This window comes from Pogoniulus pusillus, chromosome 23 (genome assembly GCF_015220805.1).
Source record: "Pogoniulus pusillus isolate bPogPus1 chromosome 23, bPogPus1.pri, whole genome shotgun sequence".
Lineage (NCBI taxonomy): Eukaryota > Metazoa > Chordata > Aves > Piciformes > Lybiidae > Pogoniulus > Pogoniulus pusillus.
Genome location: NC_087286.1, coordinates 16,663,618 through 16,683,175, shown reverse-complemented (window position 1 = coordinate 16,683,175; position 19,558 = coordinate 16,663,618). Strand labels below are relative to the sequence as shown.

At 44.6% G+C, this 19,558-nt stretch overlaps 1 protein-coding gene across 5 annotated transcripts in view; it reads left to right on the top strand.

Moving 5' to 3' along the window:
- Positions 1 to 18,091, top strand: part of MKX (mohawk homeobox) — a 51,260-nt gene extending 33,169 nt beyond the window's left edge. For 2 of the 5 annotated variants that reach the window (XM_064162761.1, XM_064162771.1), the window contains exons 6-7: positions 15,245 to 15,278; positions 15,393 to 18,091. In XM_064162761.1, the coding sequence (XP_064018831.1) occupies positions 15,245 to 15,278; positions 15,393 to 15,579 (221 nt within the window). In that variant the 3' untranslated portion in view covers positions 15,580 to 18,091. Of the gene's footprint in view, positions 1 to 5,055; positions 5,935 to 7,773; positions 8,172 to 15,244; positions 15,279 to 15,392 lie in introns of those variants that run through there. The other 3 variants (XM_064162768.1, XM_064162762.1, XM_064162770.1) reach the window with 3 other exon arrangements.
- Positions 18,092 to 19,558: the final 1,467 nt, after the last annotated feature.

Genomic DNA, 19,558 nt, shown 5'->3' with positions numbered 1-19,558 from the left:
TATATTTCTCTAGTTTCCCTACAGCTTAATCTCTTAACTAAACATTTTCTACAGATGTGTTTTTTTCTCAAAGAAAAAGAAGTCTGATTTTATTGACAACCAGGAGTGCCATTTAAACCTTGGCTTTCATCTATGAATTTTCTGCTTTTCCATTACCAGTCATTTGAACAGAAAACGTTTTGCTCCCCTAATTTTAAAGGCCACAGCATTTGAAGTCATGAGGAGGCTTTGGACAGATGTCAAATAGGAGTCTTGCTCCAAAGTGTCTCTTTCAGTAATGGCAGCACGTGAGTGACATCCGTTGCCAATGTCTCTGTTTCAAGGCACTTGTATTGAAAGGAGTTTTTTTCTCTTCATTTCAAGTGCTGTATTCAAACTGGCTTCTGCATTGTATTTGGGAATAGGAATAGGACACATGTGCAGGGCACTGTGGGCACGGGGAACTCTCCTAAGTTCCTTGTGTCCATGAGTCGTATTTTCCAATCTGCTTTTTTGGGGGGGCACCAGTTACCATTTCCAGATTTCTAGCAAATTCTTAGCCACAGCAGAGGAGCAGCAGCAGCCAAGCATCCACAGCACCTGGTTTTGGATGGGCTGCTACAGCATGGCTTCAACTTTGCAAGCTAAGTACCACTGCAGTAGGAAGACTTAGTTTCTTTGAGAGAACCACTGCAGAAGTCTCTTGCTTCATCTGTCTCTTCTGCTGTCATAGTATTGAAAGAAAAATGAGGCTTCAGTTGTACATAAGGAGGAGGTGGAAGAAGATGATGATGGAGGACTGCATGGCTGAGAAGCTGTTTCAGTTGAGAATTGTCAACAGTGGATATGCCTTTACATTCCTGTATGTTCCTTTACTTTGTTCTTTTTTACCCAGATGCAGATTTCGGAAACAAAGCAGGAGGTGCTCCTCCCAGGCCTGATTGAATGGGGTGGGTTCTTAATATTAACCAAAATCATCTAGCAAAGGCCTTGATGCCAGGGTTCTTAGACACTTTATTGTTTCTTCTGGGCAGCTCCTCCTTAGAGACAAGGTGGAGACACAGCATCAGCATCCTGGTTCTTATTCTTGGATTTCTGCTTCACCACAGAGGCTAAGGAGGTTTGTGAAAATAAAACACAAAACCAGAAAGTGCCAGGTGTCATCTAAGCCCACAAACTGGGCTTCTGGGTGTTTGGAAGAGTGCAAGGCAGGTACTAATTGCAAAGCTGAGAACGGTCAAGCAGAACTTGAGTTATGGCAGCCAACTGTGTTTCAGATGCTAGAGGAAGGGGAGAGCCTCACTGTTGCATGGGGCTGTGGATGGTCTGCAGCATTCAGGGCACATCAAGCATCTCTCAAGATATTCCCCCCCTGGGTATTTGCCCAGGTAGTGCTATCAGGAGAGTACTGAAAAGGATTTGCCTAACCTTGAGCTGTGGTTGGTGGTGCAGACTTGGCAAACTGTGATGTGTAGGCTGTGGCTCTGTAGGAAAGCTTCGGCTCATGGGTAGAAGTGAAAACTCTGTTTTCTTTCAGAATGAAAGAAAAGCCTTTTATTGCTTTAAAAGTTGAAACAGTAGACCTGCTAGTAATAGCAGTGAGTTCATTAGAGAACATAGAGCATTTTGGTTCACAGAGTAAAGCCTTTGTGTTGTAGCTGCCTGGCTTGCATGACCGCTCAGAGTCCTCTCATCCTCTGTCCAAAGGCTGGAAGCCTGGAGTTGGACTGTGTTGGAGAGTTCAAAGGATCTGAGTTTTTTTTCACCAGTTATTCCCTAAAAAATATGAGAGCTATTTATGTCTGGAACCATGGCTTCCTGTCTCCATGCTTCTCTCTATAGAGGTGGAAATTCAGGATGTTAACTCTTTCAGAGGGAAGTGAGGCTGGAAGGCCATCTGTGCAAGTACATGATGTGTGTATGATGCTTACTCCCTCTCTCAACAATTCCATGCCCTTCTTGGTCTTGGGATACATGGGTTGAGGCAATCAATGCCTTTGAGGGGTTCTCCCAAGATATTTAATAGTTCTGGCTAATACATTTTAGCCCTGTGGTAATAATACATTGTGTTTCAATAATTTGCCACCTTATTAGTGCAAAGGCATGGCTTACTTTGTTATGATTTAAGAGGTACGTGCTATCACTGTCAGAGTTATTATTCCTTGTGTTTTGGTGTAGTTGCTATTTAGGTGTATTTTGCTGTGGCCAGCGTAGCTTTTTCAGGTAAGAGCTGTTTGCAGTGACCTCAGAGAACTGGCATCCTCACTCAGAGAAACAGCCTGGGCATCTTGCCCGTGGTTCAGATACTCTCTATTTTAAAGCAAATCTGTTTGGCTTGAAATATTGTGGCTTAGGATCCTCTACAGCTCAGCAATTGCATCTTTGCAAAGCGCTCTTCCTGGGATGAATGGCAGAGGGTCTGAATGCACCTCATTGTTATGCAGTGTGTCCTACAACTAGAGGAGCCACATGGCACGGTAACAACCTCTGCAGCACCAGCACCAGGGAATGAGTTTTACAGAGGTCTCAAAGTGACTGAAGTTGTGCTATAGTGAGAACTGCAAGCAGTGTATCCAGGTCAGGATGAGCTAGCAAGCCCCAGTGCCATGATACAGGTCCATCAGTGTGGCGCAGCACTGCTGTGACAGCTCACATGGTGTGCTGTGCCATGGGGGTGGTGCACATCTACTCAAGCATGTTTCAACCTCCCTAGGTGCTGGGAAGCCTGAGTTCAGACCTGTGTTGTTATCAGTTGATGATGCTTCCCTAGCTGGTTTCTTGAAAATCCCTGTCTCCAAAAGCAGCAGAGTGTGTTGAATAACAAACTCCTCCACATTCAGACTCTTCGGGTTTGGGAACCGAGTCAACATTCTTGGAGAATGATTTAGTGGCCAATAAACATCTGCAAAGTCTGTAAGACTGTCAGAAGCAGTAACATTGAAAGTAAAGATCGTATCAGTAGCAATTCCCTCGTCCTGAGCAGGCATTCAGTGCAAATATTTGTTCAGTCATCTTTGCTCTCGTTCCCGTTATCACAGACACTTTCACATGTTTTGCCAAAAGAGCAATTCCGTTTTCTTCCACAAAGCTGTTCACATCCAGGGCCTTTGCAACATTAAGTACTGCCCTACTACTGTTTCAGGACCTCCCACACATGCTCCTTTGGAGTGCAGGAGCCTCACGTGTCTTACGCAAAGACTCTGCTGTGAAGGGCTCTTACAACTGTCAATTAGTGAGCATCTGCAGTGCTCGTTGAGAACTGGAGTTCAGTCTGGCTGATGTATTGCACTGCACTGATTGCCATGATAGCCAGGATAGCCTTTGAGCTCTTGTAATTCTCCTGCAGAGTCACTGAAATTGCACTGCATTGGGATTCAAACCGTTTTAAATACAAGATGATGTTTGGAGTAGAAGGGAGGTGTTTCTGCTCCTTCAAAACCTCTTGGCAAACAGGTACAACCTCCTGAGTAATTCTGGGCTCACCACTCTTCTGCTCCCTGCTTTTGCCTGGTTTGCTGTGCTGCCTCTGACTGGCTCAGTGAATAGGAAAACTGAAAACAGCCTTTCTTGACATACCTCCCACTTTACTAGAATCTCAGAGGGCCTGTTCAGAAGGTGTCTGGGAATATTTAGGTTTGGAAAGAAATCCTGTAATGGAAATAATAACAGTACAAGTTGTGGTGAGCAGGAGCATGAAGACTGTGGGAGATTCTCAAGGGAAAGCTGAGGGAACAGAACTAAAATCTTGACTCAAAAGTAGTGCAATCAAATGCTAAAACCATTTGTGTGAAATTGGAGGTGGGAATAATCCAGAGGCAACCGTTCACCTTGCAGGTCACTCAGCAATGTTTCCTTCTGCTGGTCGTTCTCCATGTGGTCAGGGAGGTGTGTCACAACAGCTTTCTGTGCAGGTTCCTGCAGCTCCTCAGGGTGCTGAATGAAAGGGTTCCCATCACATTTCTAGCTAGAGGAGGAATGGGTTGTTTGACCTATGTAAGCTAGCCAGGATTGAAAGTAGGCTCAAAAACCAGCTTACATTCTCACTTTGTGCTGGTTGCCACTTCCCTACTGCCAAAGCACTGAGGTGAAAGCAGCTGAGCATCTCCAAGGACAGGATGACTAATTTTGTGATGTACTGTTCAGTTTCATCTGGCCCACTGCAAGCTTGCATAAAGTTGTTTTCAGAAGACATCCATAGGATTTCACAAACGGGGAGCTGAGCACCAAAAAAAGACCTTCTGGATGCTTGTGGTTTCATGGCTCTTAATATATTCAAAGCACAGCCCTTGTTGGCCTTGCTTGCTCCTGTGAGTGCTCAGCAGTGCTGAAGATGAGAGCCCAGGCTCTTGAGCTGGAGCTCAGAGAGTGAGGAGTGCAGCAGGACACCTGTGAAAAGGTCGGTTAGAACAGGTTGTAGAGCCCCACACAAACCTGTAGTACTGCAGAGAGATTGCCAATCACCCTGATGATTTACTTGGCATTGTTAAATCCATCTGACTGTCTCTTATCTTTGTGTGTTCCCCTCCTGCAACAGCCTCAGAGCTGCTGCGCTGTGATGCTGAAGTTGCTTGGGGAAGGATCTCACCTACCGCTCTGGGCTTGGCCCTGGAGCGGGTCCACCCTGTGCCTTCAAGGAGCTGCTGGGCAAAGAAAATGCCATGTGTGGTTGTGCTGCAGCATCTCACAGCCTGCGTAGAGAAAGGGCAGGCTGCTTAGGCATTCCCAGTTGTATGCGTGCTCACCATCAAGGCAGATACAAATACATCTAGATATGCATAAATACCTATAACTCACTTTAACAGTTCACATGTAATCCCTTGGTTTGTAGGGTCTGTCATGCAACAGTTGTCTGGGGTTACTGTGAGTCATTTTTGTAGCCCACAGCCTTTTTTTATGGCAGTTGTGCTCCTGCACTCCCTTACAAGCTGCTTCAATTTTGGTGCTTGCGATCCCACAGAGGTACCTGGGGTTCTGTATTCAGACGTAGGTGCTGAACGCATCCCAGGGCTCCAAGCAGCGGATGGCAGTAGCTGTGTTTAAAACATCCTATTTGTCAGTCTCTCCTGTATCTTGCAGGCAAGTGAAAGAAACTCTGAATATCCTCTCCCTGATGGACTTACTCATGCCGCTGGCTAAACACACCCTGGAAATCAGTTCTGGCATTCACTTAGAAGTTCCTCCGCTTGCCTGAAAATACACCACCTTGTAATTTAAATTGCCTTTGTTGAGCACATGTCCTGTCTGAGCCCAGCTGGCTCCCCGGGGCAGCAGAGGAGCTGGCTGCAGCGAGCGGGGCCGCAGGAGCTGGGGCGGGGGGCAGGTTTCTCTGGATGCCGCAGGAGCCTGCTGAAAATATCCTGTGTGCACACATTCATATCATAGCCTCGCACCGCACGGGGACCCGCAGCCAACCGGCATAACAGAACCAGAGTTTTACTGCTGCAGTGTCAGCCTGGATTTGAAATACGGCTTCGAAACCCTCCCTTTCACCCTGCCTTTTTAATGAAAAACAATTGGGCTGGAGTGTAATGGTGCTTACCCTGGCTGCGTTTGACTTCAGCTTTTTACTTTTAAAGCTTTATTTTAGGCTTTAAGAGCTCCCATTTAAAGTTTTTTAGATCCAGAGGGAAAGCCTAAACGTGCCTGCCTGCACAACAGCGAGATTCCTGGGTGGGAAAAAGATCGTTTTTATGTTAAAAACCAAAACAGTGGTGTGCTTTCTTCTTTCTCTTCTTTTTCCTAACGAACCTTCGTTTCCCATTTTCTCATTTCCTTTTTTATTTTTTACCTCTCCAATGTCCTTTCCTTTATTTCTTTTTCTTTCTTCTTCTTTTCCTTTCTCCTCTTTACTTTGTCACCCTCCCCCCTTCCCCGCTGCCCGACTTGGTTTTCACTGTTAACCCGTAACGGGCTAACAATTTCATCCTTCCAGTCACCACTTACAGTAAATTCCTTTCTGAATAACACCCCAATAAAACCCAAAACCTAGATCAGATATTTGTTTATCTGTTATGAAATGGATCCATTATAAAACTGTGTGCAGTTCTGGAGCCCCCAACACAAGAAGGACATGGAACTGCTGGAGCCAGTCCAGAGGAGGCCACAAAGATGCTCAGAGGGCTGCAGCAAGCTCTGCTATGAGGACAGGCTGCAAGAGTTGGGGCTCTTCAGCCTGGAGAAGAGAAGGCTTCGAGGATACCTTGGAGTGGCCTTCCAGTATCTGAAGGGGACCTACAGGAAGGCTGGGGAGGGACTACTGACAAGGTCTTGTAATGACAGGACAAGAAGTAATTGGTTATAACTGGCAGAGGGTAGATTCAAACTAGCTGTTAGGAAAGGGTTCTTTGCAGTGAGGGTGGTGAGACACTGGCACAGGTTGCCCAGGAAGGTTGTGGATGCTCCCTCCTTGGAAGTGTTCAAGGCCAGGTTGGATGAGGCCTCGAGTGACCTGTTCTAGTAGGAGGTGTCCCTGCCTATGGCAGGGGGTTGGAACTGGATGATCTCTGAGTTCCCTTCCAACCTAAACCATTCTATAATTCTAGGAAATGCATGTGGGAGACTACCACCAAGGAACCTGACAACATTACACTGTTAGTTACATGCCAAGTCAGTGAGGAGAGATTTGATTTCAGTCAGCTTTGCAGCAAACTTGCAAAGAAAACAGTACCATACAAGTGTCAGTTCGTTAACAGCTCAGCTCCAGCGCTGCGCAGCCCTGACTCCCCTTACAGACTCCGCTAAAGCCTGGCTAAGTAAACAGGTCTCACGCAGTGCCCTGCATCTCACCGAGGAGAACACACTGTCACTGGTCATGGGAAATGTAGAGCCAGCCACGACAGCCCAAACAATGAGGTGATTTACACTGGGTTTGTATCTATAGTTTTCTAGCTCATAAATTCTTCGGTGCAGGTGCGTAGCCCAGGACTCGAAGCCCATTTGCACCATGCCTACTATTATGTGGGGCTTTCAGTGCACTCATTAATGCAAACATTAATGTAGACTTGCAAACTGAATCCTCTTTCATGGTTTATAAAACACACCTATCCCAGTCTCTGTGGGCATGTACTCTCCTTTTATGAATATTACATGCATTAAAATGTAACTAGGTGCATGCTCCCCCTTCAGCAGGCTCCAGGGGAGAAAAAAAGTTCCCGGGTATTCAGGACAAAACCTCAGTTCCTCACAGTTAAAGCTGACATCTGCTATTTTTGGTGCAAGAAGCAAATTTCAGAGGAAGATTTCCCTGAAAAGGCTTGGTCTGAGGTGTGATGGCAAAGCAGCATTTGTAGCATTGGCAAGACCAAACCTATGGGTCTTGACAGAAGAGGTCAGATCGAGTGCAAGGCTGTTCCTGGAAAAAAAAACCTTGGGAGAATTGGGGGAGATAGTCACTGTAGGTGTTACTGTGTGAATCTAAGTTGTCATTTTACAGCCTGGTCATCTGAAAGGATGTAACATCTGAGGAGAGGTCAGTCGTTACAGTCGGTGTTGCTGTGAAGCCAGAGGAGTGAGGTAACAGGGTAGTGGGGCTAACTTTATTACAATGTACTTCATTACCTCCTGGAAGAAAGGGAGAGCAGTCAGAAATGAAAGGCTTGCTGAAAAGGCGTTTTCTCTAGAGTCTGGGCCCAGATCTCGTTCCTGCATGTTTCTGACAGCTTTCCTCCTCCCACCCAGCAGAAGGACACAGTAATAAATCTCTGTCAGTAGAAATCCAGTACCCCCATGAGCTCAGACCAGCTGTGATTGTTGCCATGCACACTCCCAGGTCACACTGCCTGACTGTGTCTGCAGGCACAGGTCATCTGAAACTCCAGTGGGCACTTCTGTTCCTCCAGACTGCACAAGCACTGCCAGTCCCAACTGGACAGTTTCACATCAGCCCACCCAATCCAGGACCTGCTCCGGCCAGGAGTGGCTTCACGAGGGGCAGCACTGAGCAGATCGCACACGGAGTTAGCCCTGGGTCTGCAGAAGGTCAGCCACCAGTTTGGGGAACATTTCTGTAGGAGACTCTGTGGTTTGGATCCTCTTCCAGCATGAGCTTTCCTGTCTCTTTCCCCATAATTTGTCCTTAAGAGGTCTGATATCCCTGAGGAAACCTGAGAGAAGGGTGCAAAAGGAAAAGGGGTTTAAGAGTCTCTCTGCTGGATTAGATTAATCCTGCCTGTGTGTAGAAAGCCTTTGGTAGCACAGTCTCTGGCTGAGCTGTATACCTGTTTGGAAACCACTTGTTCACATCAGACTCCAAATGGGAGCCCTGCAAGTGTGAGCAGGGGAAGGCCACCTCCTGCTTCCTCCAAGGCAGGCTGGAGGAGCTGCGGGTTGCTGTGCTGGGGTTTTTCAAAGGATGCTGCAGTCTCGGTGCCAAGATTAAATGGCATTTCTTACAAGAGGAAAGGGCCTGGCCTGCTGCTTTGAGCTACAGTTTCCCCTCCCTTGCACTGCTGAGCAGCCTGGGCTAAGCTACCTTTCCTCCCCAGGTGTGAGTGAACGGTAGTGATTGATGGTTTACTTTGGGATCCTTTGCGAGGAAAAGGAGCTGTGGCGATGGAGAAAAGTACAGGAATATTAACTCCAGTGAACCCAGTTTTGTTCTTGGAGAACCAGAGATCTGAAAGTCATATGTGCCCTGAAATTGTGGTTTGGAAAAAAAACACAGGAGTGAAGGGATGTGTGTGTGTGTGTGACCTACAGAAATACCTCGTCTCACCGCTAATTTACGCACACATGTAAACTTCATTTTTCATTCAGCTGCCCCAATTTATTTCCTGTTCCTCCCTCCTTTTCCTCTTCTTGCTTGTTTTGAAAATGCTGGTCAACACATGTTGAACCAGAGACTCCAAAACCAACAAAAGAAAGTTCAGGAGAGGCAGTAAGAGAAACAGCTGAATTGCATTGCCAGTTTTAAAATGAAGATAAGTTATACAGGACCTTTTGTTGAACCAACAAATATTTCATAGTATTCACCAGTTGGGGCCAGCAGTTCTCTTTTCCCCTGTGTTTTGAGCTAGAATAGAAGGGGCATAATTAGTCAGGAGTCTGTACATGTTTAAGTAGCTCTGAGAAATATGACGGTGATGTGAGACTGACCTACTGTGTCTTGACTTCCATGTCCATTTTTTCCCCACTACATCATGTTCCATACCCTTTCCTCTCTGTCACTCCCTCATTCACACGTTCTTTCCCCTGCTGGTTTCAAGCCATCTTTGCTCTGTCAGTGTTAGCTGATAACACAGAGCAGAGATTTAAAGCCAGTTGTTGTGGTTCAGCTTGAGCTGTCTGCAACACCAAGCGGGGGAGTGACTTGGATGCTTCTTGGTCCTACAGAAGTGGTCAGTCTTTCCTTGACTGTTCCCAGCAGGGCCTTGAGATGAGATCAGTTCATCACCACACACTTGATATTCTTAGATCAGAATTCTTGGATCCAAAGAGTAAAGTGTAGCTCTAATTAACATCACTTAGCACACTCCTGGAGTCATTCAAGTATATAAAAGTTATTAGTCTGGACTCTGCACATGATAAGAGTCTGAACTGTTCTGAAATACTTGAGTGTGCTGCAAGCCCCACGTAGCCAGAGGGCCTCTGTAGGTTGTGAATTGCAGTAGGCAAATGTGCTATGGAATTTATGCCCTGACTTTCTTCTCTAGTACTGAAAGCTCTAGGATGTAAGAGGACACTATGGATGTACTTAGATGTTGTTCTTGTGAATTATTGCTGTGTTATTTTGACAACAGCCAGGTGTAATGGAAGCGTCCTGGGGGTAAGAGATGCTATTGTCCAGTCGCAGTTTGCCCTCAAGGACCCTGGGATTTATTTGCTTTGGGTGAGCCTTCCTGATAGCAGAACAGAAGAAAACAATTTGAATATAGGAGAAATCCTGGGAAATTTGAAGTAGTCAAAAGTATTGCCTAGGTATGTTGTCTTTGGACTTCTGAGACTCATTTCCATCTCTGCTCAAATGGCACTGCAAGCTACCTTGCAAGAGAGCTGTCAGGATCAACCAGTGAATATTTATGAAGAAATGTCTTGGTGAAAAAAGAAGTATAATATATGCTACATATATTATTAATAATTAGGTGAGTCCTGAAAAATACCATACTGTATCACAAAGCTGGTATTGTCTAGTGACTACACTCTTGGCACTGCCTGCTGCAGTAAACTGTATACTGAAAACTGCTAGTGGAAAGGTATACAGGATTCCATTGGAATGTGATTTATGGTGACTTCCTATTATAAACAAGAGGGAACAAATATCCTGCCTTGCTGGCTTCTTTGGGTGGATGGTGAGAGCAGAATGAGACATTCCTGGCCAGGCAAAAGCTGATTCTTTGGATGCTTTTGCCTGGGAGCAGAGTGAAGCACCAAAAAATGAGGTATAAATGACAATGACTGATTTTAAATAGAGTTTCCATTTTCATAGTGCTTTAAAGTTTCCTGGTTTGATTTCCAAACCTGTAACAAAATGACTTTTGTGATGTTTAATATTAAGAAAACTTAGAGTCACAGCATCATAGAATCAATCAGGTTGGAAGAGACCTCCAAGATCAGCCAGTCCAACCTAGCACCCAGCTCTAGCCAATCAACCAGACCATGGCACTAAGTGCCTCATCCAGGCTTTTCTTCAACACCTCCAGGAACAGTGACTCCACCATCCCCCTGGGCAGCCCATTCCAATGCCAATCACTCTCTCTGACAACAACTTCCTCCTAACATCCAGCCTAGGCCTCCCCTGGCACAGCTTGAGACTGTGTCCCCTTCTTCTGTTGCTGGTTGCCTGTCAGAAGAGACCAACCCCCACCTGGCTACAACCTCCATTCGGGTAGTTGTAGACAGCAATGAGGTCACCCCTGAGCCTCCTCTTCTCCAGGTTAAATATCTCCATCTCCCTCAGCCTCTCCTCATAGGGTTTGTGTTCCAGGCCCCTCACCAGCCTTGTTGCCTTTCTCTGGACATGTTCCAGCACCTCAACATCTCTCTTGAATTGAGGAGCCCAGAACTGGACACAGTACTCAAGGTGTGGCCTTAGCAGTGCTGAGTCCAGGGGAAGAATAACCTCCCTTATTCAAGGGTCTCAATATATGCTGAAAGCCTTTCAGGATTCTTTCACAAGAAACACACTGCTTTCTGAGACAGAACAAACCAACTTCAGCAGCAGCTTTTTTAGGGGTTTCAACTAACCAATATGGTATTAAAGCACAACTGTAGTTTGTTTAGGAAAGTTACTCATGCTGACCAGTGGTGTGCGGTTGGTAAGTTTCATGCACCCTGTCAAATAACTCTTGGAACATAATAACAGATCAGCATTGGCTTTCTCTGGAGTCACTTGGCACATTGATGTGAGCTCGATGAGTCTGTAGGGTTGCAATCTGTTTGGCAGCCTATCTTGATCTGAGTAGTGAGAAGATCACATTTTTTCAGGAGACCAGAGGTGGGTGAATACTAAGGTGTGTTAGGTTAAAGTTAACCACAGCACATGGAAAGGGCAGCTATGGTGCACCTAGTAGCTTATATGAAGTGCTACTTCTCATGTACTAAGAAAAGGCTCATGAGTGAAGTGCAAGGTCTGCCCATCAGCACTGCTTCTTCTGGAGCAAGTCCTTGGCTGAGGCTACCTGGTGAGGTGCAGGATGCTGCTTTATTTTTCCATTCCTTCCATCACCATTTCTAATGATGTTACCCAGTCCCAGTGCCTTTCCCTTACTGCCTCAGAGACAAAATCTGGGAATGTGATGTGTGCTATCGAGAAACCAAACACTTGCCATGCTGAGAATGCTGTTCTTTGATTATATTCCTTAAACAGTCTCACCAGAATGTTGCTTTTACACTGAGTTACGCTTTGCAGTTCTTACACAGATACATCAAATAGCAAAAGCTTTAATTAGTACACAGGGGTAGAGCAGGTAGGTTGCAAAAGATAAAGTAAACTGATGGGTAAGATTCACCTCTTTTCTTACTATTTAATAAGATTTTGTTATCTGTTCCCTTTCTTGTCATTGGTGAGCCACACAGAGCCAGACTGTTTCTTCCAGGCTGAGCTAAGCTATTAAGGCTGTAGTTATATCAGTAGTTTAAGGTCTGAAGGAGAGATGTGGACCTGCCCTTATCCTTATATCTCTGTGGGTGGTAATGCTGCCCAAAGGGGAATAGTGGGAGATGTCCATAGCACAGGGCTTCATAGTCTGATTTTTCAGCAGCATTAGAGCTGCTGGACTGCAGTGTTGGATAGGTGGGCTGAAACTGCTTCTTGAAGGACGTTTGTGGATGGAGTCTGGACAACTGGCATGACTACAAGATGCATGGCTTAGTAGGAGCATTGCAAGTGAGGTGAACCCTGCTCTTTCTTTTGAGTTGGCTCAAGTTGGTTTGACCAGCAAGATGTCAAAGAGAGCATGGGGAATGGTCTTTTATCTCTCTCAATATGGTTATCCCCATCCAAAAGGTGATGGTAATACTTCCTTCCTTCACTAAGGGCTGCTCAGACAGATGTGCATTGCTTGGATGCTGTGGTAGTGCAAGCTGGGATAGGCTGTCAGAGGTTTGGTAGAGCAGAAAGGATTTTTGGCAAGGAGAAGGGGTTCTGTGCTTTGAAAATGATGGATTTCCAGGCTTCATTATTCTGACCTGCTTTTCCAGCAGTTATCAGCAAGAGCTTTGCAGATGATCAATGATGGTTTTATCCTAACTGGGTTTTGAGTTTCTGTGACCCAGATTATTTGTTTGAAAACACATAAAATCTGAATGGAATCTTTAAAAAAAGACTTGTAATTCAGGAAAGGTTTTCAGCAAAGTTAGAGAAGAGGTAGCTTTTTTTGCTCCTGGGTTTTATTTTTGAGCTCTGCTGCTACTTTTACATACCATGGGCAAGCTGCTTTCTTTTAGAGCTGGCTAAACACCAGTTCAAAATATTTGCAAATACTCCTTCAAATAAATGCTGGAAATGGAATTTGTGTCACCATTCACACCTACTTTCCTCAGAAGTTTGTACAAGCAATTTTTTTGTTCTTAGGAAATATTTTCCAACAGCAAAAGAAACTGACAGATGCTTGAGAGAGGTGTATTTATATCCAGGTTTGCTCTGGCAACAACGTCCTCTGTTACTTGCCATTGCCAGTTCTATACCTACTGATCTATTCAGGCCTAAACCTCTTCTTTAAAATCATCTCTGTTTAAGAAACAATAATAAATACAGAGGGCTGAAAAATTATTTGTAGCCAGGTACTGCATGAAGGAGACTTTTGGTGTCATTCAGTACCTCTGTCTGGCTCGAATGTTTCTTTATTCCTTCATTCCCTCTCCTCGGCATATGTTGAACTTCCCTTGTCTTGAATCCCATTCGAGCACTGATCTAGGAGAGCTTGAGATGTAAAGCTTGGTAGCTGAAGATGAGCCAGCAGTGTGCCCAGGTGGTCAGGAAAGCCAGTGGCAACCTGGCCTGGATCAGGAGCAATGTGGCCAGCAGGACAAGGGAGGTTATTCTGTCCCTGTACTCAGCACTGCTCAGGCCACACCTTGAGTGCTGTGTCCAGTTCTGGGCTCCTCAATTCAAGAGAGATGTTGCAGTACTGGAAGGTGTCCACAGGAGGGCGACAAAGCTGGTGAGGGGCCTGGAGCAGAGCCCTGTGAGGAGAGGCTGAGGGAGCTGGGGGTGTGCAGCCTGCAGCCGAGGAGGCTCAGGGCAGACCTCATTGCTGTCTGCAGCTCCCTGAAGGGAGGCTGTTACCAGGTGGGGTTGGTCTCTTCTGCCAGGCAACCACCAATGGAACAAAGGGACAGAGTCTTAAGTTGTGCCAGGGGAGGTCTAGGCTGGATGTTAGGAGGAAGTTGTTGGCAGAGAGAGTGATTGGCATTGGAATGGGCTGCCCAGGGAGGTGGTGGAGTCACTGTCCCTGCAGGTGTTGAAGAAAAGACTGGATGAGGCACTTAGTGCTATGGTTTAGTTGACTGGACAGGACTAGGTGCTAGGTTGGGATGGATTATCTTGGAGGTCTCTTCCAAACTGGTTGATGCTATGATTCTGCTAAATCAAACAGCTTGGTAAACATCTGCCCTCTGAAATCACAGCTGGTCTCCATGCATTTCTTTGGGGATGGTCACCTCCAGGTGGTGGGGAACATGGCTGGGCTGAGACATTCAATGTGGGCTGGCTATGAGAAAATGGATTGCTGGCAGGTGATGGGCAAAGTCCTATGTAAGTGGAGAGCTCCCAGTGTGCTTTGAGACTTCTTCCCCTGGAAGCTCTGTTTCAAGAAAATGCCAACTTTTAATTAATAATTTGGTGGCAGTGGAGCAGTGAGATGGATTTTCAGTTGCACCTCATAAAGAGGTGCATTACTTCACAAGCTTTATGCAGTGCTTAGGGACTTTTTGGGTGGTGTAGCTGCTAGTGCTTGTGCTGTTGCTGTTTGCTTTGTTTGAGTGGTTCTCTGCGGCTGTTGCAGTTAGCCATCAGCTTCTCCCTCCTCTAGAATGTGTTTCTACATCTAAAGCTTACACATCTCTGCCTGGTAAATATTTCTGGCATCTCTGCAATGCAAGGACTTCATGAATGAACAAATGTGACTCTTGATGGGAAGGTGTAACTCGTGCCTGTGATGCAGTTTCATTTTTGAAGGCTGTTAACCAGGTGTGCTTGTTCCTTGTATACTTCTCATTCTGCTTCTGTGGCTGCGCCCCAGGCGCGCGTCCGAAACCACACACGTCAGGCGTGCAAGGGCAGGGGGCCTATTTTTAGTGCACACAAGAAAGCTTCCACTGAAACCTGAGTTTTAGTTTTAGGTTCTGCAATTCCTTATGTTCTTGGCATTTATGTTTTGAAAAGTTAGCTGTATCACCCTGCAAAATGTAGGGAAACCTCCAAGGCCAGCATTCTTCTCGCTATCGCCAGGATAACCTGTTCAGGGGAATAGGCTGCTGTGGGATGAACTGGGCAGGGTTCAGCACCAGTTTTACCAGTGCAGTTCTGGTGATGCTCAGTGAGGTACTCCCTTACCAAGGCCTGTTTCTATAAGATGATGTCTTGGGGATATCACAGCACTTTTTCTTGACACATGCCCTGCTCCAAGCTCAGTGTAGATTTTGCCTGGCAGACTCTTGCCTGGAGCTCTGCCCCCTTTATAAGTGTTGAAAACAAAGATTTGATTTGGAAATCTGGTATCAGGTTTGGAATTAATATCAGGTTATTTTCCCACATGCCTATTCCATGAACTTGCTTGTTTTAAAAACTCTTAATAAAAGTTCTTTTTGTTTTGTTTTCTGTTTTCAGAAACTCTGGAGAATGGACCAAATAAGTGTGAAAGGTGAGTAAAGGACTTGATAGTTCTGCAAAAATTATTACTACTATTACAGTTTTCCTGATGTCATGTAACTAATGTAAGCTGTATGTGTAAATATTTATTATTGCTTGAATCTAGTGCAGCTAACAGAAAAGGAACCAGCAAAGATGAAACGTACTGGAAGGAGATCAACGCAGCTATGGCCCTAACGAACCTTGCCCAGGGGAAAGATAAACTGCAGGGAACTACCAGCTGCATCATTCAGAAATCATCACATATATCAGAAGTAAAGACTGTCAAAGTGCCATTAGTTCAGCAGTTTTAAGAGATTGGGTCCTATTTCTTTTTCCTGCCCAACGGACATTTTCCTCACCGGGATCGGTTGTCAACAAAATCAGATTCACAGATACGAGGCAAATAGGCTCCCTTTTGGTCAGTTCAAAAACAAACCCAAACGAAACGTTCCTTCTGACTCAGACATTTTCATTGTACTAAATGAAATGTTGAATTGCTTCTATAAAAGGCATGTAAATTATAAAAGAAACCCTGTTTTTATCAGAACATTAACTTATTTTATGTTAATCAAAGCGCGCATAAGATGTTTGCATTGCTATTACAGTAAGTGCCTTGCTTTCGAGAAATAAGCTATAACGTGGGCATAGTACAGCAGTATTATGCCTCAAAATGACAATGCCATAATGCTTAAACTTTGTATGTTATTCCAAGTGGGCTTAAGCAGCCTAGGGCTGAACACATTACTGCTGGAGGCCCTGGAGAGGTTGTGCTTGTTTGACTTGTACAAATCGACGAGTCTTAATGAAATTGTTACATCATTTTCTCTCTCTCTCTCTCTCTCTCTCTTTTTCTTTTAATCAGCAGTGTTATAAAAATTGTACAGTATGTTTGGGGCTTTGTTTTGTTTTGTTTTGTCCAAGTGACAATGGGGTTGTTATGCATGTTTCTTACCTGTATATGCAGTATATTAAAATACCAAAATCATTCCTTTGAAAAGTGCAATACTCAAGACCACAAAAATTGAGGAAACAATTCATCGTTCACATTGTGTTGAACTAATACTCCCAGCCACCTTGCTCGTTCAAGATTTCTAGTTGAGAAGGTTTTAGCTGTAAATTCAGGTTGAATTTCCACAGTTTAAAAGCTTTGCTAGTGACTTCCTGAAGTTTTGGTAGAAGTGAAGTTGGTTTCTTCTGGTACAAAACTAAACCTGCAGCACCATTTGTTGTTTGCAGCGGAGCTCCGAAAAGTTTCCACGGTGGAACTTAGTACTGTAATGTGGTTTAAACAGTTCTATCTCATAGGTACTGCAGAAGTGAGGACAGTTGATTGACAGTTCACATTTCAGTTGAGGAAAAGCTCTAAGATAAGCTATCAAAGGCCAAACTAGAAACACAAATGTGAAATGAACCATTGAAAATCTCAGCATTTAAAGATGGGAGGACTTTGAGGAGAGACTAAGCTATGTATTAAATGTCACGTCTCTAAACTTGACTGCTGGTGAGTGTAACAAATAGCATAAAACCAGGTTTATTTTGAAGTTTTCTTGGGAGTTGTACAAGTGATTCTTAAGTCATATAACAATAGTCTAATGAGGTTTACAGTGCTTGAATAAACAGTGGCAAAAGCAAACCCAATTTACACAGAATCAGTTACAGAGAACTGGAAAAGCAATGATTGTTGCTAGGAATTGGATGGGTTTTTTTCCTGTGGGTATCCTGTCAGGGTTTTTTCCTACTTATTCCTTTCCTTGCTTCTCTTTTTTGGTGAGCCATCAATGAACAAGACAAGACTTCAGTCCTGCTCTGGCTGAGTTTAAAGGCAGAACTCCCACTTCAGTGGAAGCAGGACTAACGGTGAAACTAACACGCAAGTAGAGGCTGTTCCAGTTGCACTAAAATAATCAAGACCCATTGCAGACATCAGCCTTGGTGTGACTTCTTAGGAAACTTCTCAATGTAACATAACATGTTGTTGAGTTTATTTAGTGTACAATGAAAATGATTTGATATGAAAATATTTTGTACATATATATTTTTACTTTGTTTTCTAAATTGCTGATTACATTGACTTAAAAGTGCCAAGCAAGAAATGTATGTCATGACTGTATGAACAGTTGAAGTATACCTTTTACTGACTTGCATCATTCTATGTCTTAAGATTCCATGACATTCATTTTTGTTTTTGATACTTTACTGGATTTTGACATAATAATGTGAGTTTATAACTAATAGCAGAGAGTTAATACTTCACTTTTGTTCATACTATTATAAGTTATTCTGGTATTAAAATATTTTGTGACAATAAATTGATGGTTTGGACAGACTTTTCTGTTAGAAATATTCACAGTGGTTTTGGTCTGTATAAATGACAATAAAATGTAAAATAATAATAAAAAGACAAAAAGCTACTTCTGGGGACTTCTCTGAAGTAAAAGTGGAGAAGACAAACCATTGTATAAACAACCTGCTCCGGGTTCTTTTTCTTTCAGATGATCAAAGCACAAAGAATAATCTGTAAAACACATCAAGTGGGTTTTAAATTGAAGAAATACTTGGCATAAGTTCCTGGTATCATTTCCTTTAATTTATTTTTTTTTCCTACTGCTGCTTTAGAGGTTTCTGAAAACACAAATTCTAATGAATTATGTGTGTGTCTTTTAATAACAAAAAAAAAACCCCACAATCAGTGCTGAGCCAACAGCTAATGAAGACTCAATAATTATTTATATGATATTGGGGAAAAACAAACACTATTACTATTGCTCTTCTTTGTTTCAACATATGTAACCATTTTAGTAAAATAAATAACTGCAAACAACACCTTGCTGGTTTGAATTAAAGACTCATTTGCCTGTCCTTAGTTATTTGCATTTCTGGGTTTCCCGTTACAGCCAGTACTGGGATACAGCCATGTAGTAGGCAGAGATGACAGGAATGGTAGCCTGTGGATGAATGCACCTTGTGCTGCACAGTGAAGCAGTTTGGCACATCCCTGGTGAAAGTGGCTGATCAGTAAGTTTAGGCTAATGACTGCTAATGACAACGTGGCATGATGTGCATAAATCCTCCCCACTGGTAGTGCAGAGGCAAGCCATAGCTCAGCATCCTTCTGAGTCACTGGAGAAGGTCTGTGAGCTGGGAAAGACTTGAGTTGTTTATGGGCTACACTTGGCTACAGTACCATGTGTGGATCATAGAATCATAGAATCGACCAGGTTGAAGAGACCTCCAAGCTCAGCCAGTCCAATCTAGCACCCAGCCCTATGGCACTAAGTGCCTCATGCAGTCTTTCTTTGAACACCTCCAGGGATGGTGACTCCACCACCTCCCTGGGCAGCTCATTCCAATGCCAATCACTCTCTCTGGCAGCCACTTCCTCCTAACATACAGCCCATACTGCCCCTGGCACAACTTGAGACTGTCCCCCCTTGTTCTGTTGCTGGTTGCCTGGCAGAAGAGACCAGAGGATATGCTCTGGCTGTGGAGGTGTGGTGGAGAAAGAGATTCAGTCAGCCCATCTAGACTCACAGAATGTCAGAGGCTGGAAGGGACCTCCAAAGCTCATCCAGTCCAACCCCCTGCCAGAGCAGATCACGAAGACCAGATCACACAGGAATGCATCCAGGGAGGTTTTGAGTATCTCCACAGAGGGACACTCCACACCCCCCTTGGGCAGCCTGTTCCAGTGGTCTGTCACCCTCACAGTGAAAGAATTCCTCCTCACATTTAAATGACACTTCCTATGCCTCAGCTTCCACTCATTGCCCCTTGTCCCATCAGACATTCAGGGCTCATAGTAATCAGAGCCCAGTGCATCTGGCCCCCTAACTTGTACCTCAGCAAAGTTCCTTCAGCTGCATGGGAGGAACTAACTAATGTTTTAGTGAGCAGTTGGCAGTTTCAGGTTTTATGCTCTCCTCTGTGGTGTGTGTATACCCCTGTAGCACCTGTGGCCACCCAAGTCCGTGGAGATCAGGTTGTTCAGTCAATATGCAGGGTTCTGAAGGAGTAAGTACAGCCTGACGGTTGCTGTGGGGGATGCGTAAGAAACACCTGCACCCTGAGGCTGGTGAGCTCAGTGCCTACACTGTATCCAAGCCTGACATGAGAAAACTAACTTGTTCTGCTCCCACACGGTCTGTCACATCACTGGACAGAGCCAAACACTCACAACTGCTTGTAAACTCCTGAGAGTAAGGGGAGCTCCATTTTTGCCAGCTCAGTAGTTAGAATTTCGCCCTGGAATCAGAACTGCAGCCTCCCAGCATCACACACCAGCTACAGTCA